The sequence below is a fragment of the Lontra canadensis genome, unplaced genomic scaffold, assembly GCF_010015895.1.
Source record: "Lontra canadensis isolate GAN:19392208 unplaced genomic scaffold, GSC_riverotter_1.0 scaffold66, whole genome shotgun sequence".
Lineage (NCBI taxonomy): Eukaryota > Metazoa > Chordata > Mammalia > Carnivora > Mustelidae > Lontra > Lontra canadensis.
The window spans coordinates 7,557,848-7,580,922 of NW_022631060.1; the positions used below are offsets into that span (position 1 = coordinate 7,557,848).

Here is a 23,075-nt window from a genome sequence, read left to right on the forward strand (position 1 = left end):
CCCAGGTGTGCGGCGGAGAAGCAGCCCTTCGGCAGTAGCTACTCTCCCCGGATTCCAGCCGCAGCAATTTCAGCTGAGCACGTGGGAGGCTCCACTCGGGAGACATTTCCCAGCCTCCCACCCAGCCTGGTCTGAGCACCGGATGAGGTTCTGGCCCAGGCAGTATGAGTGGAAGTGATTCGGGCAATTTCTGGTTATGCCCTGGAAGGGGAGACATGGGCCTGCATCCTCTTTTCTCTTCCTCAGTGGCTGGAACGAAGGCGAGGGCGGGAGCTGGGGAAGCATCCGTCCCTCTGGGGGAGGTGGGGGATGACAGAGCAGCTGATGGGACTGACACACTAAGGAGATGACTGTAGGTCACAGTCTTTGTCCAACAGCCTCTAACAGCATTAAGCACAGAGGGTCTCTCAAAAACCTACTGCAAATATCTCACTTCAGGCAGGGCAAGGGAAGGTTAGAAGTATTACCAGGAAAACCAGGAGCAGACTAGTGAGTGCCCAGCATGGCAGAGGCTGCGGGAGAGGCCCTATCACGACCAGGAAAAGAGGATGGAGATGCGGAAAGAAGTCATGGTCCCGTTCGCAGTCAGGTTGTTAAATACAATGGTGAAGGACGTCCACAGACGAACCACTGAGAAGTGGGACCCATCGTGGAACAGCATCAAGAACCCAGAACCAGACCCACACACAGACAACAAACCCTGACAGCCGACAGGAAACGCGCTGCACATCGCTGGGACGACACTGGTGTTCGTGATAAACGGTGCCGGACGATTAGTTGTGTATACGGGGGAGAAAATGAAATTAGATCCCTACCTAACACCATTCATAGAAATCAATCCCAGGTGCACTGAGGCCGCAAAGGAGAAAAGCAAACTCTAAGACTTCCGAACAAACTCGAACAGCATGACCATTTGGACTTGGGATATGGGAACTTGGGATTTCCTGAACAAGAAGGCAGTAACAGTAAAGACAAGTGACCATTCTGACTGCATTAAATTTAAAACTTCTGTCCACCAAAAGTCATGCTCCCCGTCAGCCGTGTGTGCTGGGTGCCCAGCAGACATCAGATCTTGGGCGCGGTCCTCATCTTCGTGACAATTCCAGCCGTCTGTGCCCTTTCCTCGGGGGCAGAGCGCTAAGTTGAAAACCCCTGTGTTGGGGCGGGACATACAGCTTGGTCCCTGAGCAAACTCCCACTCCCTTTCTTACCACTTATGTGGACTCGCCCCTCTCTGTAAAATTGCCTTCCTCTCCGAAAAGGCCCAAACTGCTCTGTTCACGTTGGCAGCAGCAAGAGAGCTCGCAGAGCACCACCCTCTGTGGTCTCGGGCTCCCATACTCCACGGACTCGGTGGACACAGACCTCAGGTTCCAGGTCTCTGGTGGCAGAAAGTCTGACTGCCGACGGGCTGAGGGATCAGCGTGGATGGTGACGTCTGGGAGCACTCCACAGTCCACGCTTTGTTAGATCCACTGTACGCAGTCTACGTGTTCTTGCTCAAGGGACGTGCACTGTCCCCTTCCACAGTCCACTCCCACCGTTGCCTAGGAAACCACTGCCACTGCCACCACGTGAAGTCTGGTGGCCCCTCTTTTGTCTGGGAAACACACTGAAGGAGCATCACTCTGTTAAAGGTGCTGTCCTCGAGGTAGAGAGTGTTTCAGGGCTGGCAAGCTGGCAGCATTTCAACACTTCTGGGTAATCGTACTCTGGGACTCAGCAAGAAGGTGAACGTACTGTCCACTGTCCACGCATACGCCTTGGACCCAGGCACGCTGTGTCCTATAATTTTTAGAGTCTTAATGTGTTTGGAAAGACCTACGATGACGTGTGTTCTAATCTTAGTGTTAACTCATTGGCCATCCTGACAAATTCTTTAAAACACTTTAAAACATGGGTATTAAATATTTAAAACCTTTCCAGATGCATACTTGAGCCTGTAAAATATTTAAGGAAACCGCTTCAAGGCCAAGAAATAAAAGAGAAACAGAAGGTCAGAGGAGTGAGCCACATCGAAGCTAGGGCCGACAGCCGTCTTCGGCATCTACTGACCCCAGCGACCGTCGGCTTTGCTTTTAACGGCTGCACGGGGGTGGCGGAGGGAGCGACACCCACAGGGATGGCAAACCCTTCTAACAACAAGTAGACTATGCCAGCCATTGCTCTAAGTGCTTTCCGTGCATCCACCCAAAGCCTGGGGCCCACCCAGGCAGGGGCTCGGCTCCAAGAGCTGCACGTCCGGCAGAACAGTGGAAGGTGCCTACCCGATGGTGAGCGCTCTAGGAAAACCCGTCCTAGGCAAGCAGATGCATCCGTCTGGGCACTGGCTGGGAGGAGGGGGCCCATTTGGGTTTGAGAGATCTGAATTCATGCTGTGGGTCCTTAAAAAATACCTTAGGAAAACTTTTAACTTGTCCAGATTGGAAGTGCCGTCAAGGCCAAGCAGCGGCAAACAGTTTCTCTGCAGGAACGCGCCCTCGGGTCAGCCTGGGAATTCCCGCATAGCAAGACCCAGTGACTATAACTTACAATTTTTAAAAATTCACAAAATACATGAGGTAACAAGCAAACATAATGAGTGAAAAAATCAAGAGAAGAAAACACCAGAATCAGACAAGCAAAGACTTTAAATATTAGAATTATACGCTACTGGGTATGAATTAAGTACTTAATATTTTTAAACATCAAGGAAGGAATCGAAAGCAGAAGTAAGAAACAAGAGACTAGACAAAATGATCACCCAGCTCTGACCTTGTAGCCCCAGGATTCTGGTTAATTAATTATAACTAATTAACCTGTTTAATCAGAGACAAAAGGCCATTTGAAAAACCAATGTTAGAGACTGCCCAGTCTATGATTAAAATCTTGATTTAGATTTGATTAGGGTAAAAACACTGTGGGTAATATAACACTCCCGACAAGTCCCCACAAGTCCCAGTATCTCAGCAAAAACAGAATTGGAATGGATAGTTAAAGAACTTTGCTTGGATTTGCTAACATATTTCAGAACTAATTGAAACTGTGAGCCAGTGAAGAGCCGGTGCCTCTTCCCAGAGTGTGCTCATGGCACGGGAAGAGACCTCCCTCCGACCCCGAGAGCACTCCTCCACACTCGGCAAAGTTATGCCCAGAGATCTGGCATACCATACCTATGTCACGGCCTATTCAAAAAATCCCGTTATGAAAGTGGCTTTCACAATCAGTGCTTTTATAAACTAAGTATAAAGCAAATCCATGTTTAAAATGTATAAAAAGTGTTAAGAAGGTCCTATGTAGTGGCAGTGGAAAGATAGAAGAGAACTGCTTGAAAAATCTTTAAAAACTTTTTAAATACTAAGTTGTCAATAAAATAATAGCAAATGCTTATCTACTTTTTTATTAAGTTTACATCAATATCATTTTCATTATACAGACTAATTTCATCACTTCAAAATAGTTCCCAGCTTCTGCTGGCTCATGACACCACCAGAAAAGCTGACGTCCGTTATCTAATGCTTTAAGTGGGACGGGGAGAGGAACCAGCAAGGCGGCTCCAGCTCTGTCTGGAGAGGGAGGGAGGGACACGGGTCAGAGCGAACACTCTCTCTACGGCAGTGACAAGGTGGTAGATGATCCCCCGAAAGCCTGAAGACAGAAGTCACTAAAACAGTCGCTTCGAGGGAGGAGTCCAGAGAATGGGAGGCAGGGGCCAGCGCTAGGACTTCCCACTCAGTGTGGCTACAGTCATTGGTGTTACCCATGTGCACATGTCACAATAATGTGTTTCTCTCTCCGTCGATGGTCAATTAATAGTCATCCTTCTTGACCTTTATCCTATAGATACTCTCAATAAAGCAGGACAATTAACCCTAAGAAAACTATATTCCATCACTTTAAGAACACAACTTAGTTGTGGGGAGAAGAAGAGTGAAGAAACCCGAAGTCTCCTCCTGGTCATCATGGCACGTGCTCACGGGGCAAGCGATGGACAGTCGGCTCCCGACACCTGCTCCCCACCGAAGCTCCGGGGCACTCGCACGCACACGGCTGTGTCGTCGCCAGCACGCTCTGCCCCCGGAGACCTCGCGGCGGCTCTGCATGGGCGGGGGCGGGGCGGGGTGAAGTCGTCCCCTCCTCGGCTTTTCCGCAAACAACTTTCTGGAGATCCTTGGTTTCTCAGTGGTTGGCCGATGCCAACAAAGCACGACAGGCTGACTGGGAGGCCCCGGGTGACTTTCGGGGGTGCTCCCACCCTTCCAGTGCCCACAGTGCTCCAGGCCCCTGGCTTCCCAGCACAGAGCTGCTGAGGAAGCTGGAACTCGATGGCGAGCGCCGGTGGAGGTGCGGGTCCCCAGGTCCGCCGGGAGGGCGCTAAGCCTCCACTGCGGTACGGGCGCTTCTCTTGAGGCGGAGCCCGTGGCCCACAGAGCCGGCGCCTCCTTCCTCCGACAGCGACTGCGCGGGACACACTCTGCACCTCCTGTTCCTTTGTTCCAGCGCTGACCAAGCCCACCTGGGATGACTGAAGAGCGCATCTCTTTCCTGTTCATCTGGAAAGCTGCCTCTAGGCTAGGGCTATTTCCGTGGCCTTCCACTGTGGGGTCATCCATAAGTGAGACCCTTCTTGGAGCCCCACCCTACTTCTGAGTCCGTGGGGGGACCTCCCTCCACCCCCAGTGACTGTCTATACCCTGCTCTAGGCCTCACAGGTCTTCTGGTCTCCCCAGTCCCAAAACACAGCTACAGCTTGGCAGCCCCGTTGGACAGGACCTGCTCCCCTCCTGGCTCTGTCCTCCCTACACGCTACCACCTTGTCCTCCGCCGCATCGGTCGTCTCCGTCTGGGCGGGCCACTCTGGCTCGGCAAGGTCACGCGGTCCAGGCTTCGCCCTCTGTCCTCCTTCCTCCTCACCCGGAGCCGCGTGCTAGTGGTCTCAGGCGTGCCCGGCATTCAGAGAGGCGTATGGCTCACACTCACAGACTAAGCCAGTGACCGCTCAAATGCTTTCACACAGCCAACCCTAGTTTTCAGCATTGCTTTTTAAAAAATGAAAATGAATGTGTCTTTACAGTGAAGCGAGTTTCTCAGATTTCTGGACTTGGACCCACTTGTGTACCCCCAAGTCCCTGTCCCATCAGTGGAGCCCTCAGTGACTTCAGCAGGAGCTCTGCAAGGGAAAAACCACGTGGAGACAGCGTTAGCCATCAGGACGGGGATGTGTGCCCCCTCCAACTGTCACTCTAAAGCTAGGCAGGCCTTTGGGGCAGACACCTGGCAAAGCTGAGAGCCGGGCAGACGACACGAACAGCATCCTCGTGTGGCAGGCCCAGAGGGGATACCGGGGCCACCACCTGCGTCAGCCACACCGCCCACACCCCCGCCCACAGCTCTGCCACACGGCCAGCCCCACCATCCCCCCACCGAGCCTCCTGCGAGCTGGCATCCCCGGGGGAGGATTTTTCTGAGAAAATTCACTACTGAGTGAACCAGTCCACCAACTGGTAAAAACTAGGATGCGGCAATGTCCCAGTGAACGCCCCGGAAGGGTGCCACGGTTAGCACCCATCCCAGGGGCGGAGATGCAAACCCAAACCCAAGAAAGTCACACCATGCGAGGGGCAGGCAGGGTCCTTTGCTAAGTTAGTCGGTCAAGAGAATCCCAGGAGACCCGAGCCAGGCTTGGGCAGAGGGCGCGGCGTCTCGCTGCTCTGGCCGGCGGGTCTCAGCTGCGGCCCCACGCTGCTAGCCGCTGACGCTCGTCTCGACTGTGCACCACTTACTGACTTCTAAACAACCTTATTTCTACTTAATAATGAAGGATTTGTGATTACTTACAATTTCAGACACTGGGATTTGGTACAGTTACATGGCTTTTTAGACTTTGTGTCCCATGAACTAAGAGTTACTCTATAAAGATTAAAAAAGAGAATATTCAGATCGTTACTCTTTAAAAGGAGAATCAGCTAAGCATCTGGTGTTTTGAACAAATACTGAAAATCTCAGCACCAGGTGCTCATAGGTACTATTTATCGGCGCCCGATCATGAAACGGAGTTGCTGTGTGTATTACTGCACGATGGCAGGAGCCTGGCCGATCGCAGCTAGGATGCCCACAGTCCCCACGGGGTGCACAACAGGACCCGACTGCTGTCCCCTCCCCAGGAAGGCTTCTGGACGTTATTCCCTTGATCTGTTTAAACCCCTATTATGTGGGGACCCTCATGCCAAATAGCTCCTTTAGTTCAACTTTTTGCATTTTCCCCAATCTGGAATCAGACGCCTTATCTATTAGGCCACGCGGCCAGCGGCGTATTTTCCCCAATCTGAACACTAAGGATAATGTAACTTAAATCGGCCAATCGTCATCTTATATCGTTTGGGCAGTGTCAGAGCTGTCCACGCTGCAGAGCTACCAGCAACGTCAAAGCAAGTTTCCAGTGGAGACCTAATTCCTCTTGGGATTAGCTCAGGAGCCATCGTGGGGGCATCAGAGGGGGACAGACGAGCGAGTCATAGAGGCTAAACATGAGGGGCAGCTGGGGATTAAAATCGGGGAAGGCTCCCAAGTGCTGCTTTCCAGTACCGCTCGCGGAGGGAACTCCGCGTCCTCGTTTTGAGACGTTTACTACGCTATGGTGAAAGGAGGGGCAAGTGCCCAAAGACAATGACGGGACGGTGACAGGGCTCTGCTGGGTCACAGGGATGCTGCTTGGTCAGGGGGTCCCTACAGAAACTGCAGGGGAACTTGGCACACAGGTAACGTTTGCCAACAGTCTCCTGTTGCCGCACAGAGCGGGGAAGCACTGCATGCCACCTGTCCCGTGGTTCTGATACAATTGCCCCGAAGACGGTGTGCCAGGCGAGCCCCTTTGCCTGGGCGCCGCACACTCACACATTCAGCTCCGTGGAGTCTGGACTGGGGAAACCCTAAATCCCAGCTCAGCCCGTTGTCCTCTGTACGTGGACGGTGGGTTCCTCCTGCGTGGGCGCATTTGCCTTAGCAGCCTCCAGCCCAGCCCTACTGTCTGGGCTTCTGTTTAGCGACATCTCCACCCCCACCCCCCCAAACACACTTGGCACCTGACTCATGCGTGAGCCGCTGACTCTTACTTTTGGAGACTCTCCCATTTTAAGATAATGTCCCCAAACTCGAATACTGTATTAATTTATTATTCGTCTCGTCTACTTTTCCCCTCTGTACCTAGTAGAGTGACAGCTTTTGTCCCCTCCGGTGCCCAGAGGTGTGCCTTGGAGCAGACGTGGGCTTTCAGAGGAGGGCGCGTGCACCCCTACTTCACTGCTCTTGTCCTCGGCCTCTCAGACCTCCCCCGACAGTGGGACACGGGGTGGCCTGGCACTGACTATCCAGAGGAACCAAAATTCTTTCCTCCAAAAAATGGGGGTGGGGTGCATGGAGACATTCCAGGCGTGACCTGCCACGACTGTCGGAGGACAGAGTACAGTTCAATGGATGTGCTGTATCAGGAAGATACCAATAGGCATTTCCTGAGAGATCATCAAGTGGTCAGGACAGTGATAAGAGCTTCAGGGGAAAATCAGCTCTCAGATTATTTGATACTGATTGGCAATGATATAAAATCCAGAAATGGTAGTTTAATCTGGATGGAAGAAGTTAGACTACTTTCAAAGGAGCTAGAACTCGCCACCACCGGTTAGGGCTGTGAGACTCACTGTCCATCCCAAGGGGGTTTCAGCTGAGGTAGCAGCATGAGCAAAGGCGCCGTAGGGGCGAGCACAGGGCACCAGGGCGGGAAGGGACGGGAACTGAACCGGGGAAAGTCCCACGGCTCTGTGGACACTATCCACCCTCTTATGCCAGTCTGAAAACTAAGGACTCGGGAGAGATCCTCACAATTCCGCCTCAGGAAAGCACGAGAAATAAACTCCACCGCCTGAGATATGACCTCATCTTTATGAAAAAAATTTTCAGAGAAGCAGACTCGTGAGTGTTCTTTATTATGACGTTCATTACGTTACCAAAAGTAATAGCATCAACGATGTGTCAGAATTCACATTAACATCTGACTGATGACAAGATGATGAAAGTCATATGGAGTGACAGGACATGAATTTTTACGGAAAGGGCATTTTCATGAATATGATAAGCTAGTTAATAAGTTAGCCAGTTCCCCACCCAGCTCTGAAGAGCAATGACAGGGTGAGTGACACCTGAGGACTACGTGCCCCGAGGCTCCGCTGACCGTCACTCCACTTCTATGTCACCCGCGCGGTTAGAAACCTTTGAGCCACACTGGGCCGACAGAGCTTCCTTTCTGAGGTCTTCAGACCTAGTCGGACCTTGTTATCTTGGGCAGTCAACAAGACAGCTAATGGAGCACCTAGGGAGGCGAGGGGGGACGGCAAATCAGTCGCAGTGGGAAGTCACACAGGACGACGCAAGAGCGAACGGGCTTCTGCGTGCGCCCTTACCGCGAGTCACACGCTGCTAGATTCCGTTCACCATCAGTGCTGCGGGGGCTGAGATCAAAGCCACGCGGCTGACTCAAGGGAGTGACACCAACTCAAGTAATTCTTTGCAGCAAAACCCCCCAAACACAAGGCCCATGTTGTTCCTGGCGCTTCATTCAGAAGAGAAAAATGTTTTATGACCCGCATAATTATGCCAAAATAAAGAAAACTATGTGACCGAGAAAACCGAGGAGAGCCTGGGGACAAGGTGGAGTGACACTACATGACAGCTCCCTCCTACTGCTCGCCCATGAGGACATGGGTCAGTCGTGCCACAGAGAAGCCGCAGGTGGCGCCGGGGCTCCGAGAGCGCACGCTTGGAATGAAGCGTTAGAAGCGCCAGATTCCCTCGGACGCTCCGGACACTAGCGCACACAGCGATCCCGCGCTGCCGGCCGGACGCTCCCAGATTCCACGGAAGAAAAAGGTGTGTCTTCTGGAGGGTGACATCATAGGTGGCGCAGTGTAACCAAAGACGGGGTGGGGGGGCGGACCTGCCAGCAGGATCTAGCAGTGACTCATGTGGCTTCTGTTTGGTCCAGAAGTGGGAAAAGCCATGATGATAGGACTGAGTACAACACCAGCACCCTCCCTGATCCGTGCCCAAGAGAGTGGGCAGGGAGGATGCCCGATCCCAGTAAATGAACCGAAAGTCACCTGCTGAGCCTCCAGGCAACAACCACCCAAAGACGGACTGCTGAAACCTCAGCAGCCGCGACCCACGCGAGCCCCCGGCACACTCCCGCGGCAACACAGTGGGGAAGGCATCGGTACCTGCCAAGTGGTTCTCGGGGCCTTTCTCGCGGTCCCCAGACAGCCCTCCTCCCCCTCACCGACACCACAACCAGTACCGCGGGGGCCCGGAGAGCCCCAGAGCCCACAGTGGACATTTCACAGACTGCTTGACCCGAGGGGGACGTCCGACCACTGCGTGCCGCAAACTCTCAGAGGCGGGAGCGGACCCATCTCCATAACCAAGGATCCATGAGCGGAAAGGGCTGCCCCGTCCACTGTTCGCACGTGAAAGTTAACTCAACAAGGAGTTCCAACCAGCTTGGTTAGTTTAATTAGTTACAATTATAGATACGGCTTTCAAATGGCAAGACAAGGCCCCAGCTAAGGGCAGCCCACATCCTCGTGGAGACCGTGAGCGTCGGCACCTGCCTCCGAATGCGGGCTGACCCAGCAGGGGCGCGGCGGCCCGTAAAGGCACACTCAGACCACGGTCAAGGTTAAGTGGCTGCCACATCATTACTCATGTTGATGATTGCGAGAAAGAAACAGAGCATCTCTGTTTAAACTGATGTGAGACCAAGCCAGAGTTGTGGATGGCGGTGGGCCCTGAAACCCCGGCGCGGACAGCGGACAGCACGGAAGCCCTTCCAGCCACAAACCAGACACACACAGCAACACGGCTGGTACCATTGCTTCATATAAAATACAGTTTTTAGAGGTCACGAAGGTTTACTGGTAAAGCTGATTTTAGAACTTAGGAAAAAAACACCACAGTACCCAAAAGTCTCTTAAACTCTTCTACTAAAGTAAGTGACAACTGATTGCTGTTCATCCTTACCCAGCCAAGGTGAGCTTTGGCGGTCCTGGGAGAGCAGATCCCGAAGGGAAAGCAGACCCGTTGACTAGGGATGGTAAGCCTCCGTTTTCAAGCTGTAGAAAGTCAAAGACAAACATATTTCTAATTAGAACGTGTTTCATAAGTTTTGTCTAGTGAACATCTAAATCCAGACAAAAATGACTGGTTTTCTTCTGGAGGTTTATATCACAATGGCCTGACATTAGGCCCTGCCACCATGACGGTTCCCTTCCCCCTGGAGTGGGCTCCAGCCCAGGCTTCTCTGCAGCAGTGGGCGAGCCCAGCCCAGTGTGTCCCAGAACCACCTGGCCACTCCGGCCCGGGGAGGGGAGAGTCCTGCCTGTGTGGACCAGGTGTAGGGGGTAAGGATTCGGGGCCTGGCCAACCACACACAGGTGTTGGGCACTGGCCGTGCACACTGGAATGGACAGTTTTTTTCATTTTTATGACTACAAATTGTGAGTTAAATTAAATCACAAACTTCTGCACTAACTTCTGTACACTGAAACTGTTCTTTAATTATGATGACATTCCTGGTATAACATAAGAGCCCTGGACATCTAAGGTCTTATCAACCATCAGTGTCTCATCTAGTCAAAAAAAAAAAGAAAAAAATTGTAGCCGGTTTCAACAAATCCAAAAGACATGTCACAACCTCTGTCCCCTCTGTGTCTTTGCTTTCCAGCCTCTCATTTATCTTTCTTTCTATTACTCGTTAGCACGGCTCACAGATGATCGTCCCAAGAAAAGGAAAGTGTAGCAAAGTCAGCAATGACCTCATGCTCTTCTTATGGGAAGCCTGAAGACATGTAAAGAATTGCATAAATTCAGGTTTTGAGATGATTTGCATATATCACACTTCAATACCCTATCCTTGTCCCTTCCTCCCCCGAACACTTGAAATTTCAAAGTCAGTTTTATATAAAAAGTATAGTCTTGGGGGGCCCCTGGCCCGCTGAGTCAGAAGGGTACGTGACTCTTGATCTCAGGGTCATGAGTTTGAGCCCCACGTTGCGTGTAGAGATTACTTAAATAAGTAAAACTTTTTTTTTTTTTTAAACTACAGTTTTGGAGAAACAAACCTTTTGTTCATTCTATTTATTTTCTCTCTTCTGCCTCTTATTGTGTGTCATCACTGCCTGTGGGACTTGAAGACCCTGAGAAGCCACTCTGGGTCTACATCCTTGAGCACAAGGCCCCATCCCTCTAGGGATCCCCATCCCTCCAGGGAGCCTCACCCAGGAGCCCCTTTCTTCTGCTGGGGGCTCTGTCCTCCTCACTCAACTTACAGGAGGGCAGTGTCTACAAATTACCTGAAACCGTCTCTTTCCCGTCACCCAGACACCGGTGGGGCCCATGTTCCCAGAGGTGGTCGGAAGTTTGGGATTCCTTTTGAGAAAGGATTTCACAATTCTCAGGATTGAGGCAATCCTTCGCATAAACGGGGGTACAATTTCTCCTTTCCCCTTTGCTTATTTAGTCCCAAAGTAAAGCAGAGAAAAGGGGATGACTTCAGGACGGCATAGGTAGTTAATCTAAACAACTTTATGCTGGAACCCACGACCTTCTTCAGCAAGGCTGGCCACCTAGGAGCAGAGGCGGAAACGCTCAGGCAGTCTTCTCAGTCACATCACCTGGGCTCTTGCTAAAACAAAGATTCTGGGTCAGTGAGTCTGGGGCAGGGCCTGAGATCCTGCATTTCTGTCAAGTTCCCAGATAATGCCCAGGCTCCTAGTCCGTGCACCACACTGTGAGTAGCAAAGTGCTTAAAAACTATAAGGAATTTGGGGGAGCGTGCGACTCTTGATCTCATGGCTGTGAGTTCAAGCCCCATGGTGGGCGTAGAGATTACTTAAAAATAAAATCTTTAAAAATATACAGAATTGGGAGTTTGGCAAGGAAGCAGCAAACGTATGGCTAAAGGGATTGCCTCAAGGTCACACCGGCTAGAGATCAGGGGCAGTCAACACCAGGACAAGAATAACACAGCCAAGAAAAGATGAGGAGGAGGTGGAAAGCAAGAGGCTGCGGTCCGAAGGACCACTTCTAGGGCACAACCTTAGCGGTAGAGCAAGTCTAGCGTGTGCCTGCCTGGTTGGGGCTGACACAGTGGGGAAAGGAAGGCGGGAGGAGTGGAGGCAGCCAGGAGGCCAGAGCCTTGTGTGCAGGACCCGCGAGTGTCTGCCTCGGGCGCTCCCGGGGTCACAGCTCGGGATCTCCCGCACTGACCAATACAATATTGAGAAATACTTATTTACCCACTCGACAAACATCCGACTCTGCTTATACCCGCTGCCTCACGGGTCTCCTCTGGTCTCAAGGACTTAAATGCCATCTACGCCCTGGTGACTTCTTCCCTCCAGCCCAAACCTTCCTCAGACTGATCTCCAGGCCCACGTGTCCCACTCCTGCCCACCATTGTCACTCAGATGTCTCAAATGTAACACGTCAAGGCCAGGGAACTCCTAGTCTCCCTCATAAGACATGCACTACCCTCAGCTCTTGATGGAAACACCCTGTTTGTTCTGGCTGAAAACCGTGGGGGCATCCATGCTTGCGCGCGCGCGCTCGCTCTCTCTCTCTCTCTCTCTCTCTCTCTCGCTTCCCACATCCAGCCCATCACAAGCCCTGCCAGCCTGTAGGGGATCCGGATAAGCTGTTTCTGCTCCACTGGCCCCGCCTGGTCTGAGCGGCTGTCATCTCTGCCCCGCCCCCCACCACCCCACACTATGGGACTCTCCCAGTGGCGGGTCCCCTACACCCACTTGGCCCCCACCCTTCCCCCAGCCCTATGCTTCCTTCTCTTCCACTCCCTTCTGCTACCTTCCTCTTGCACACTCCCCCTCCCCCTGGCAGCCTCCTCACTGTCTCTACAGCAGGTTGACCCTGTATTGTGCTCTTCTGCTTGCCTGGAATGTTCTCCCCCGTGATGGTCACACAGCTCTCCCTCTCCTCTCAAGATTTTGCTCAACCATCACCTTCTCGATGGCGCCACCCGTGGCTGGCATCCTGCCTTGCCCCCGCAGAAGCTCTGAACCCGATGCCTGTCCTCTGCTCTCCTGGCACACAATATAGTTTATTTACTACATTTGCCCATGTTGTCTGTCTCCCACACTAAAATGTAGGCTGCAGGGGGCAGAGTCACATGTTTTCTTTTGTTTTGTTCGGGGGCATCACTCAGCATTGGCTCGCTGATGTGGTCCGAGTGCTCAGACCAGCACCGGCCCTACGGAAAGTCGCTCTGTGTGACCGCCCTGTACGTGCCAGGCTTCGTTCCAGGTCTCAGTTTACAGAGACAAACTAGGTTCACAAGATCTCTACTCCTGAGGACCTGGCATACCCGCGGGGAGATGCAGACAAACAGACAAACCAGAAGAACTCAAGACCGTGACAGTGCTGGGCAGAGAAGCAGACAGGTGCAGTGACAGTGACTGGCTGTCACACTGGGGAGTCATGAAAGTCTCTTTTGGGGTAGTGACATTTTATATCAAGACTTAGGCAAAATAACACATTTGTCTTATATTTAGTATGTGCCTATTGTGATACAATCATAAAAGCATTTTAAACTCTAAAAAAGCATTTCCATTCTACAGAGGAAGGTGAGGAATGTTCTACACCAAATGGGTGGTGTGTCCTGCTAGATGGACAGCAGGCTGCAAAAAACGAGCTCAACAAATGGGGTTTCAGAAGGTTGGTCTGATGGCTGTAGGAAAGTGCAAGAAAGCCCACAGGGTTGGCTCAGAATTGCTTTGAACCTGTGCCACTGCCTCCCAACCCCCAGTGTCTGACCCAGCAGTGAAGGTATGGAACACATAGTAAAGGTTTCACTGTCGATTTTAAAACAGAGGATAAATTACATTTCCTGAGTAATTCCAACTTCAACAATTGAAATTTTAGGAGAAAATAGTGCCCAACTGTATTTTTTTTTTAATTAAAACAATGACTCACTTGTTGCGTAATGAGATTTAATTTTGCTGGTACTGGCAAAAATCTTCCTACTAAAGTAGTCATTGGTTTAGGGACATCTGTAAGGAAGACAATTAAAATTAATCGATTCCTTTTCTACCTGCACATGGAAGAAAGTACAAAAATGATCATGTATCATGGATTTATCATGTGCAAAATCATTTAGACTTATCTTGATCCTATTTGTTTTTTATTCTGTAAAAACTTTTGAGTCATTATTATTATTATTATTATTATTTTTACATATTACACCTTTTTCTTGGTTCTAAAGCTGCTTAATTTAAGCTTCCAGGGTTAGTCTACTATGCTAAAAACAAAACAAAACAAAACAAAACAAAACTACGGCTAGTGCCCAAGTTCCCATGCTCTGGGTCCGGGCCAGCCCCCCCCACCCCCACCCCAGCCCCAGCAAACTTAAGGGAGGCCCTGGATCCGCCCCACTTTCAAGGAAGGCACAGCGACATCTGTTGGACATCGTGTGAACTACTTTCAATTTATATGTATTCTTTTTTTCAAATGGTTACTAATTTGCTAGGATGTAAATACTTATTAGGCTCTTTGGACCAAACTATTTAGCTAATGGAACGGATTCGTATATCTTTGGTGTAAGTGTGCCGTGGAAAACATTCCTGACACACGGAAGGCCCTGCAAACCTCAGTGCTCCCGAGCAGAGGCGGAGGAAGAAACATGTCTTCAGCCACTGACCAGCTGAACACATCCCCTGCTCCGGGCTCACGCATCCTTTGAGCGATGTTACCTTGACCCTTCGGTAACCAGGATGTATTTATCTCATGCTGGTATTTCACATGTCCATGGTGACGAGATTATGATTCTATGACAAGGAAGTAGTTTTGGAGAACACCATATAAAGCCTTTCCTTTTGTGGATCTAAAGGCATTAGGACTGGGTCATGTTCCAGAAGGAGGGGAATTAGGAAAGAAGCCTCCCCAGCTTGTGCAGAGGATCAGATGTCGCTCCAACCTACAGGAGATGGAGCCAGAAGACCATGGGGGGCATGGACAAAGGGCTTCTGGAAGACTAAACTCCACCCCTGATTCCGTACCACAGAAAAGCCAATGTCTTGAAGGCATTTTATCTGTACCTAAATAAAGAGACTATCAGTTTGGAACAGGAGTTACAGTATTTCCTCTAGCCCTGAACTCTGTAGTGCCACTGAAATGACATCTGTACTTAATATTGATTTAAATTACCAGCAAGTACGGCATGGGGAACCCAGTCAGTAATACCGCATCAACTTTGTGTAGCAGCAGATGGTAACTAGACTTACTGTGCTGATCGTTTCCCGTGTATACAAACTTCAAATCACTATGTTGTACAAACAAAACTAATATAATGTGGTAGGTGGATTATACTTCAACAACAACAAAAACAAAAAATAAACCATTGACAAGATCAGCAAAATATCTGATAATTAAAATATTCTGATTAACTCAAGATTTAGACTAACATGATTATGTACACAATCCACACAGAGATACCTAGTTTTCAAGAATTAGGGTCTAACTTTTGTAAATACAATCCTAAGACTCTGTTATTTATTCTTTCTTTAATCACTTAAAAGTGATTTGAGGATAATTAAGGACTCCTAGGTCATATATTATTATTATGTCAGTTTAAAGATGTTTCTGAGAGAATGGCAGAGAAAAATCAGCATTTGATATATTTTAAAACTCAGTGGTGATTAAAGCATAGTCACAGTTCTCACTGATTACACGAAAATGTTTCCATTAAACTGTATACAGTGTAACCGCACCTGAACCGTCAACCCCCTGCCCAACCTAGGGGAGGCTGACGTCCCAACCCAGTCCCCTCTCAACACATGCACATGTCATAACAGCAGTCACCTGTTAGCGTCACATGCTCTCTGCAGCTAGCAAAGTAGAGGATAACTATTCAAGAACACAATGTACATAAATTAGTCTATAAAGATTTTTGTTTCTATTCTTAGTTCACTTAAGAGGGTGAACAGATTTAGCAAGTTGCCTAGTTAACAACCTAACCACCTACTTTACTTTTACTCTATATACAAAGCCAAACATAATCACTTATCAACTTACATATGACATATGACATAAGTTTTTATTAATGTACTCTGTACCTGACTGTAGATAATTATTTTGGTCTTGATACTGAGGAACCAAATGAAGAGCTTTTAGTTCTCTTGTGCCAGAATTGTCTATACACAGCATTTGTGTACCCCCTTTCAACTGACATATCACCTAAAATGAAAAATAATGATCAGGTTTAATTTTTAAAAGATATCCAGTAATACGAATCTAAATGAACTTAAATCTGAGAAAGTAACTTTAATCCAGAATTTCAGTTTTAACGGAAAACGGCAAGCTAAAATCTGTTCTCTATTTCTTACTCCACAGTAATATGTTCTCTGGAGGAACCACAGGGCAAAAACCTCCCCAGGAATTGTTTTGTGAGATGTGTTCTGGGTGTGAATGCAAGTTCCTGCTCATGCCTTCCTCTACCGGTGTCTGCCTGTGGAGGTTTACGTTGCCGTGACTCTGCACCGAGCTGCCTTCTCCATCCTTACATTCCACTGTCTGCCTCAACGAAGAGTGTGGTGATCTGCCCCACCCCAGCCCCACTAGATTCAGTCAACTGGAGGAAAAGGCTTTGTCCCCGATTCCACCTCTGGAGCTGGTCACATTCTCAGAATAATCTTATATTTCATGAGGTATCTTTCCTGCACTCTCAGATCACGTCGCTGGATTCTGACCATAGATGATTTCTCAGTGAGCCAGGTAGGTCCGTGAGTCAAAGACGCCAGTCAAGCAAAGCACAGATGGAACCTTCCCGGCGCACAGTCCCTTCCCAGGCAGCGCAGCATGCATGTGAAGGCAAGAGAAATCAGAGTTTCTGCCCCGACAGCTTCTAATGCTGACGGTAAAACCATGGATACCCAGAGAAACTGCGGTTTCCAACTCTAGGTTGCCTTTGGGTTTCCCAGACAGGACACCCCAAGTAAGCACCCAGGATTGATGTTAGCAGAATGATACCTGTAGAACCAATGTTAACAAAGGGCTGGTCACTGGCTCAAACCTTCACATCACCTTGCTGTTGGATAAGAGGCTAGTGTTCATGTTGGGCTGGCATTTTATTTGTAGTCAGAGGATAAAGTTATAGTCACACACACACGGAGGTACACAAAACTGGGAGAAAGAATGGGTTCTCCTGGGCTCTGCCATGCCCTCCCCGCCAGGAGTGCGTGCACGCTACTCAGTAGCCTGGTGTAGCTAGAAGAATTATCCTGCTCACCTGCTCCAGGCATCACGGACAGCTCTGCTCTCAGAACCCACACACCCGAGCAGAAGCACAGGCAGGCAGGCAGTACTGGTACCCGCCACAGCTAAGCCAACGTTCGTGACGAGCTCATTTTCAAGCTAACTCCTAGTTAAAGGATGTGCCTTAGAGCTTAGGTCACCCTTCTTGGGGTAAAGAGCTGCAAGGGAAAAGGCGGCCTCTGGTTCCTTGGACTGTTCGCTAGAGGAAGAGTCAGGGCCGGATTACCCTCCTTCCTAGGCCTCACTCACCACGCTCAGACCTGGGGTCCCAGATGCACCACCTACAAGCAGACCGTGTAACATCTCTCTTTTCTTATCCATGAAATGTAGATAAAAATAATGGCTAGCCTACCGCGTTGACAGGAGGATTAAATGAACCACACAGGTTACGACTATGTCATGCGAGTGTCACTTGGTATTATTAGGAATTTGGAGGCAGGCAGGAAGGGAAACAGCCACAGAACCCCAGCTCCCTCTACCCGCCCACCTGCCAAACCACACAGTTCTAAAGGCTGCCCCAGCCCAAGGGGACTTGGGGCTACCCTCCTTAGCAAGGACCACAATGTCCTAATTTTTGTTTGGTTTGCTAAGACCCAGGAACTGGGAATTCCAGAGGTGAACAGAGCATTACATGGTTTTAATTATGTTCCTCTTTTGATAGATGAGACAATCAGAACTGCGGACTCAACAAGGAAACAGAATGGAAAAACAGTGACTGAAATCGACGATTCCTATTGAATTAGCAATGATCAGAATCAAACATTTAAGATAATGTCAGTTAAGACACATTTTCTTCGGCATCATTACCATCGGGTTAGAGTCTTTCTTGTGAGAGCAGCCAGAGGCGTCCTCGGCTTCTTGCGACGAGGGGAACTTGCAACAGGATTCTGGACCAAGAGGGTTCTGAAAAGTTGCTTCCTCGGGATTGTTACTTATAATTGTACCACCTGCTTCCTTTATTTCCACCTAAAAAAAAAAGCAATTGTTATTTTAGAAACCACACTGTGGACACCGGTTTTCATGGTTGCATACTGTTTGTAAAGGAAAGAGCCCCCGTAGCTTTACTTCTCTCCCCGTCATTCTCCCTATGTGGGGGCAACGAGGAGGAGTGATAAGTTATCTGATCAGCCTCACAGGGGAGGAAGGACTCTGAGGACCAAACCCATCTGCCCACGAAATATGCAGGTGAACTTTCTACGCGGTGCTCATGCTGCTTCCAGCACACGGCATGAGGAACTGAGGAGATGCCCAAGCTGGCCGTGTGCCCCTCAAGGGGCCCAACAGTGCCCCCTTCTCTAGGACCTGGCAGACTCGAGGGATCTTCCTTAACCTGGCCTCCAAGCTGGCCCTTTCTCACCGTTCTTAGTGTGCTCATTAAGTTGTATGAAATGCTCCAGTTGATTTGTTTTCTTCTCAAGAAGCCTCCAATCCTTGCCGACATATCAGATTTAATATTGATTGTGTATTTACAGCAGAGCTCACAATTACATAGCAGCGGTGTCCTGACTGGACGGCAGGACTGTAACAAATGCTAAGGGCCTGGGGAACGGCCAGCTTTGTCTCTAAGCCATCTTCTGCAACAGCTGCCAGCTCACCGACACGCGGCAAGGTCACCAGCAAGACGGCAAAATGCCAGTGATACTGCTGAAAACTGGTGAAATTTAAAAACTAAAGACTCAATGGTTAAAAAAAATACCATCAGATTTGAGGGTTCCAAAATTGTGAGGATTCTTTCTACATTTGCTAAGAATGCAAGGAGGATTGGGATGGCATCGGCCAACCCCTCCTGAACCTCCACTAGCCCTAGAGTGCCCATTGCAGAGTGCAGGGGAGCTCCCCAGAGGCCAAGAGGCAGGTCCTTCCAAGAAGACGGTGATTCTAGGGTAACATTCTGAAGACCTCATTTAAAAATCACAGCATGGGGGCGCCTGGGTGGCTCAGTGGGTTAAGCCTCTGCCTTCAGCTCTGGTCATGATCTCTGGGTCCTGGGATCAAGCCCTGTGTTGGGCTTTCTGCGTGGCAGGGAGCCTGCTTCCTCCTCTCTCTCTCCCTGCCTGCCTCTCTGTCTACTTGTGATCTCTGTCAAATAAATAAATAAAATCTTCAAAAAATAATAAAAACAATAAAATCACAGCACAGATCATGATCTTTCTAGGTGTGGCTGTGGACGCAAACTTGGAGATGTCCAACAAATAGTGAAATCAGCGACCCGCACAGACAATAATTACTGGCAGTTTCCTTATTAGCACAGCAGACTGGCATGAAGGTATAAATCTTTAAAAAGAAGGTTTAGCTGTATTTCAAGTTATGGCTTTATTTCGATAATTCACATTTTTTAGAAGGAGAAAATTTTTTATTTTCTTCTGATTTCTGCTTTAAGGAACTTGCCAGGCAGGTGCCCTCAGAGTTCGGATTGAATTTCCCACCCTATAATTAACACGTACTTGCACAGCAAATGTATCAGCTCCTCTGCTGCAGGCAACTATGATCTGAACTACTTACACTCAGTGCAGTCCCATTTATACAGAAGAGATATGAACAAAGGTCAATGTGGGAATGAATTTCTAGAAAAAGGAAATGAGCAATTCATCCTCAATATTTACTTTAAAATAATCCCATTCTGTTTAAACGATAAACATGTCCATGCTGTATCTTTTTAATTTTACTAGTTAACTAGGAAATAGGCAATAACATTTTCTAAAAGCAAAGAAATATCATCCAAATAGCTTCTCCTTTATTTTGTCCAACCTACATTTTGTTAAAATTGGATTATGTTAGTAGAGAATGTGGGGCGCCGGGCTGGCTCAGTCGGTTAAACCGCTGCCTTTAGCTCAGGTCATGATCCCGGAGTCCTGGGATCGAGCCCCGCATCAGGCTCCCAGCTCCACAGGGAGTCTGCTCCTCCCTCTAACCTCCTACCTTCTCATGTTCTTACTTGCTCTCTCAAATAAACAAATAAAATCTTTAAAAAAAGAGAGAGAGAATGTTATGATTTTGAGATGAGCCAGTTCTGTTCCTGTTCTGGTGAATTCTCACTGAGTCCACTTTGTAAAGCATTTGTCCTAGACGCCCAACAGGAACCCCAGTCTGGCCCGGAAGCCAAATGGAGTGGCTGACACTGCAAGCCATCCGAGGAAGAGTCAAGGAAGACCTCTACTGTGGGTGATGGCTGGTAGGACCAGGTGAGCTCTAGGGCTCCCGTGTGTAAGCTGAGAGGGTGGTGGAGGCCCAGCCTCTCCTCCCCATCTTTCCTTTACACTAAGGAGCAGCAGCTGCACCGAAGGGAAACCAGAAAGGCAGAAATCCAAGCTCTGGAGCTATGACTTCTGATACACGAAGTTAGGCCACCCTCATCCCAACACCATCTCCAAAGTGCTCCTCAGACGCTTAACAACTTACTACAGTGATTTAAGGGCTGAGTACTCTAGCTTTTCAAACTTGATCCTCTTAGGGGGCCAGTACCCATTTCCTCGGGATCCCGTTTCCCTTAAAAATTGATTTGTTTCCTTCCGGCAAGAACAAAGCAGAAAAATCACCAGTGGCGACAGCAGAAGAGGGCCGTTAGCCCAGAATCAGCAGGAATTTATGTAGACTGATTTACGTTACTTATGCTTGAGGAACAGCCCTTACTAGCAGAGAGAAGCTCCCATGTCTTGATTTCATGACTACGTGAAAACAATCACACTGCATTTCCCAGGACATTAGCGACTCTAACATAAAGGTGGGGGGAGGGTCTCTCCTAAAGCCAGTGATAGCAACAGGGGAGGGCCACACACTTCCTTGCTGTTTCCCTCTTCTGCTGTCAGCCCCCCAGGACCTAATTCTCCTGCAGGGAGAATGGCCTGGCTTGGTCGGCAAGGGTGGGGGGCTTACAAAGGGAGGTGCTCAGTTGGAATGAGTGACTCCAACTCAGGAGGCTACTGACCCCGGGAAAAGGCTTGTGAGGGAAATCTTGGCCCGGGCCAGCGGTCTCACTTCTCTGTTCCGGACCGGGTGACCGAGGTCCGGCGCCTGTCTCCCACATGGATCTTACTGGAATCACCCGGACCCCCGGGTGGGCACCTCCTTCCCTGGCCCAGGCGCCCAGGGGCACGACAGCAGGACTCCGGTGCGGGGCCAGCAGGGAGGACAGGAAGTGCACGTTGTAGGCCTGCGGCTGCGGGGCCACCACCGGCAGCGCGGCGTCCTCCAGCGGGCTGAGCTCGGGGAGACTCGGGTACTCCGGGAGCATCTCCTCGTCGTCGCTGCCGTCCACCGCGAGTTCCACTTTCACTTGGCTGTCACAGTCCACGTGAAGCGGGGGGTTGAACGCGTGCAGGAGGGGCTCCTTGGGGTCCGCGGAGCTCAGATACGCGTCTTTAAACACGTGGAACTCGTCCTCCTCGTGCTTCACCGCCACCGGGGTTTTCAGGGTAAGGTTCTCCGAAACGAACGGACTCTCTGCACTGAAAAGGTCGGTCACGATCTCCTCCTCGGGACCGGACATCCCTCCGAGCAGAGGGGCCTCTTCCATGTCCACTGAGGGGGCCTCGGGCCGGGCATCGCCACGCACCCCTCGCCACGCGGATTCCGGCCCAGAGCCGAGCACCTGCAAGGACGCGGCCGGTGAGGCGGGCACGGCCTCGCCCCGGCCCCGCCCCGGCCCCGCCCCGGCCCCGCCCCGGCCCCGCCCCGGCCCCGCCCCGGCCCCGGCCCCGCCCCGCGCTCCACGGGGGCTCCCCCCCCCGCCCCCCGCGCCGGAGGAGGCTGGAGGCTGGCCGGGGGCGGGGGGAGGGGGTCCCTCCACTCCTGAGGGCCTGACCCGAGCCGGGTTCCCTTCATTCCTGAGGGGCTGACCGGGGAGGGAGGGGGGGTCCCGCTGTCCCCGGGGGCCTGACCGGGGAGGGGGGTCCCTCCATTCCCAAGGGCGTGACGGGGCCAGGGTCCCTCCATTCCCGAGGGCCCGGCCGGGGGACCCGCTGTCCCCCTCCCCGCCTGCAGATCCCTAGGCCGCGCCGGGAGACCGCGGGCAGACCCCACGGCGGCGCGGGCTCAGACCTCCTCAGGGGCACACACCTTGGGCCTCCGGGGCTGCGGGAGCGATGAGGACCAGGGGGCGGAGCGAGCCGCCCCTCACGTGCCTGCGGCAGTTGGCGGTTAGGGGCGGAGCCCTCAAGGGCGGGGCAGCGGTGGGCGGGGCCGAGCTGGGGCGTGGCGGAGGCGGGGCTCGTGAAGAGCCAGGTGACCCCGGCCGGGTGGGGACGGGCTGCTGCGGGGAGAAGGGCCAGGAAAGACGCTCCCAGGGTCTTCAGCTCCAGCCTCACATGGGGAAACTGAGGCCCCCAGACCAGCCTGACTTCTTCAGATCAAAACCAGAATAATTTTTTTCTTCCATTGGCTCATAAACTCTATACCGGGATATATATATATATATATATATATATATATATATATTTTAAAGATTTTATTTATTTATTTGACAGAGATCTCAAGTAGGCGGAGAGGCAGGCAGAGAGGGGGAAGCAGGCTCCCTGCTGAGCAGAGAGCCCGATGCGGGGCTCGAACCCAGGACACTGGGATCATGACCTGAGCCGAAGGCAGAGGCTTTAACCCACTGAGCCACCCAGGGGCCCCTATACCGGAATATTTAAACATTACAGATAGAGCCAAAGTTCCTTTAAGAAACAGGCCATCCCCTGTCGTGCTGCCGGCCAAGGGGACACTGCAGTCACCTGTGTATCCTTCCAGCC

At 50.7% G+C, this 23,075-nt stretch overlaps 1 protein-coding gene across 2 annotated transcripts in view; it reads right to left on the minus strand.

The window, feature by feature from the left end:
• Positions 1 to 21,932, minus strand: part of TESMIN (testis expressed metallothionein like protein) — a 35,604-nt gene extending 13,672 nt beyond the window's left edge. The window contains exons 1-6 of one of the 2 annotated variants that reach the window (XM_032879077.1): positions 21,272 to 21,932; positions 18,154 to 18,312; positions 16,149 to 16,269; positions 14,011 to 14,087; positions 10,045 to 10,136; positions 5,818 to 5,889 (exon numbers count right to left, since the gene is read on the minus strand). In XM_032879077.1, the coding sequence (XP_032734968.1) occupies positions 5,818 to 5,889; positions 10,045 to 10,136; positions 14,011 to 14,087; positions 16,149 to 16,269; positions 18,154 to 18,312; positions 21,272 to 21,859 (1,109 nt within the window). In that variant the 5' untranslated portion in view covers positions 21,860 to 21,932. The remainder of the gene's footprint in view (positions 1 to 5,817; positions 5,890 to 10,044; positions 10,137 to 14,010; positions 14,088 to 16,148; positions 16,270 to 18,153; positions 18,313 to 21,271) is intronic. The other variant, XM_032879078.1, reaches the window with a different exon arrangement.
• Between the last annotated feature and the right edge of the window lie 1,143 nt (positions 21,933 to 23,075).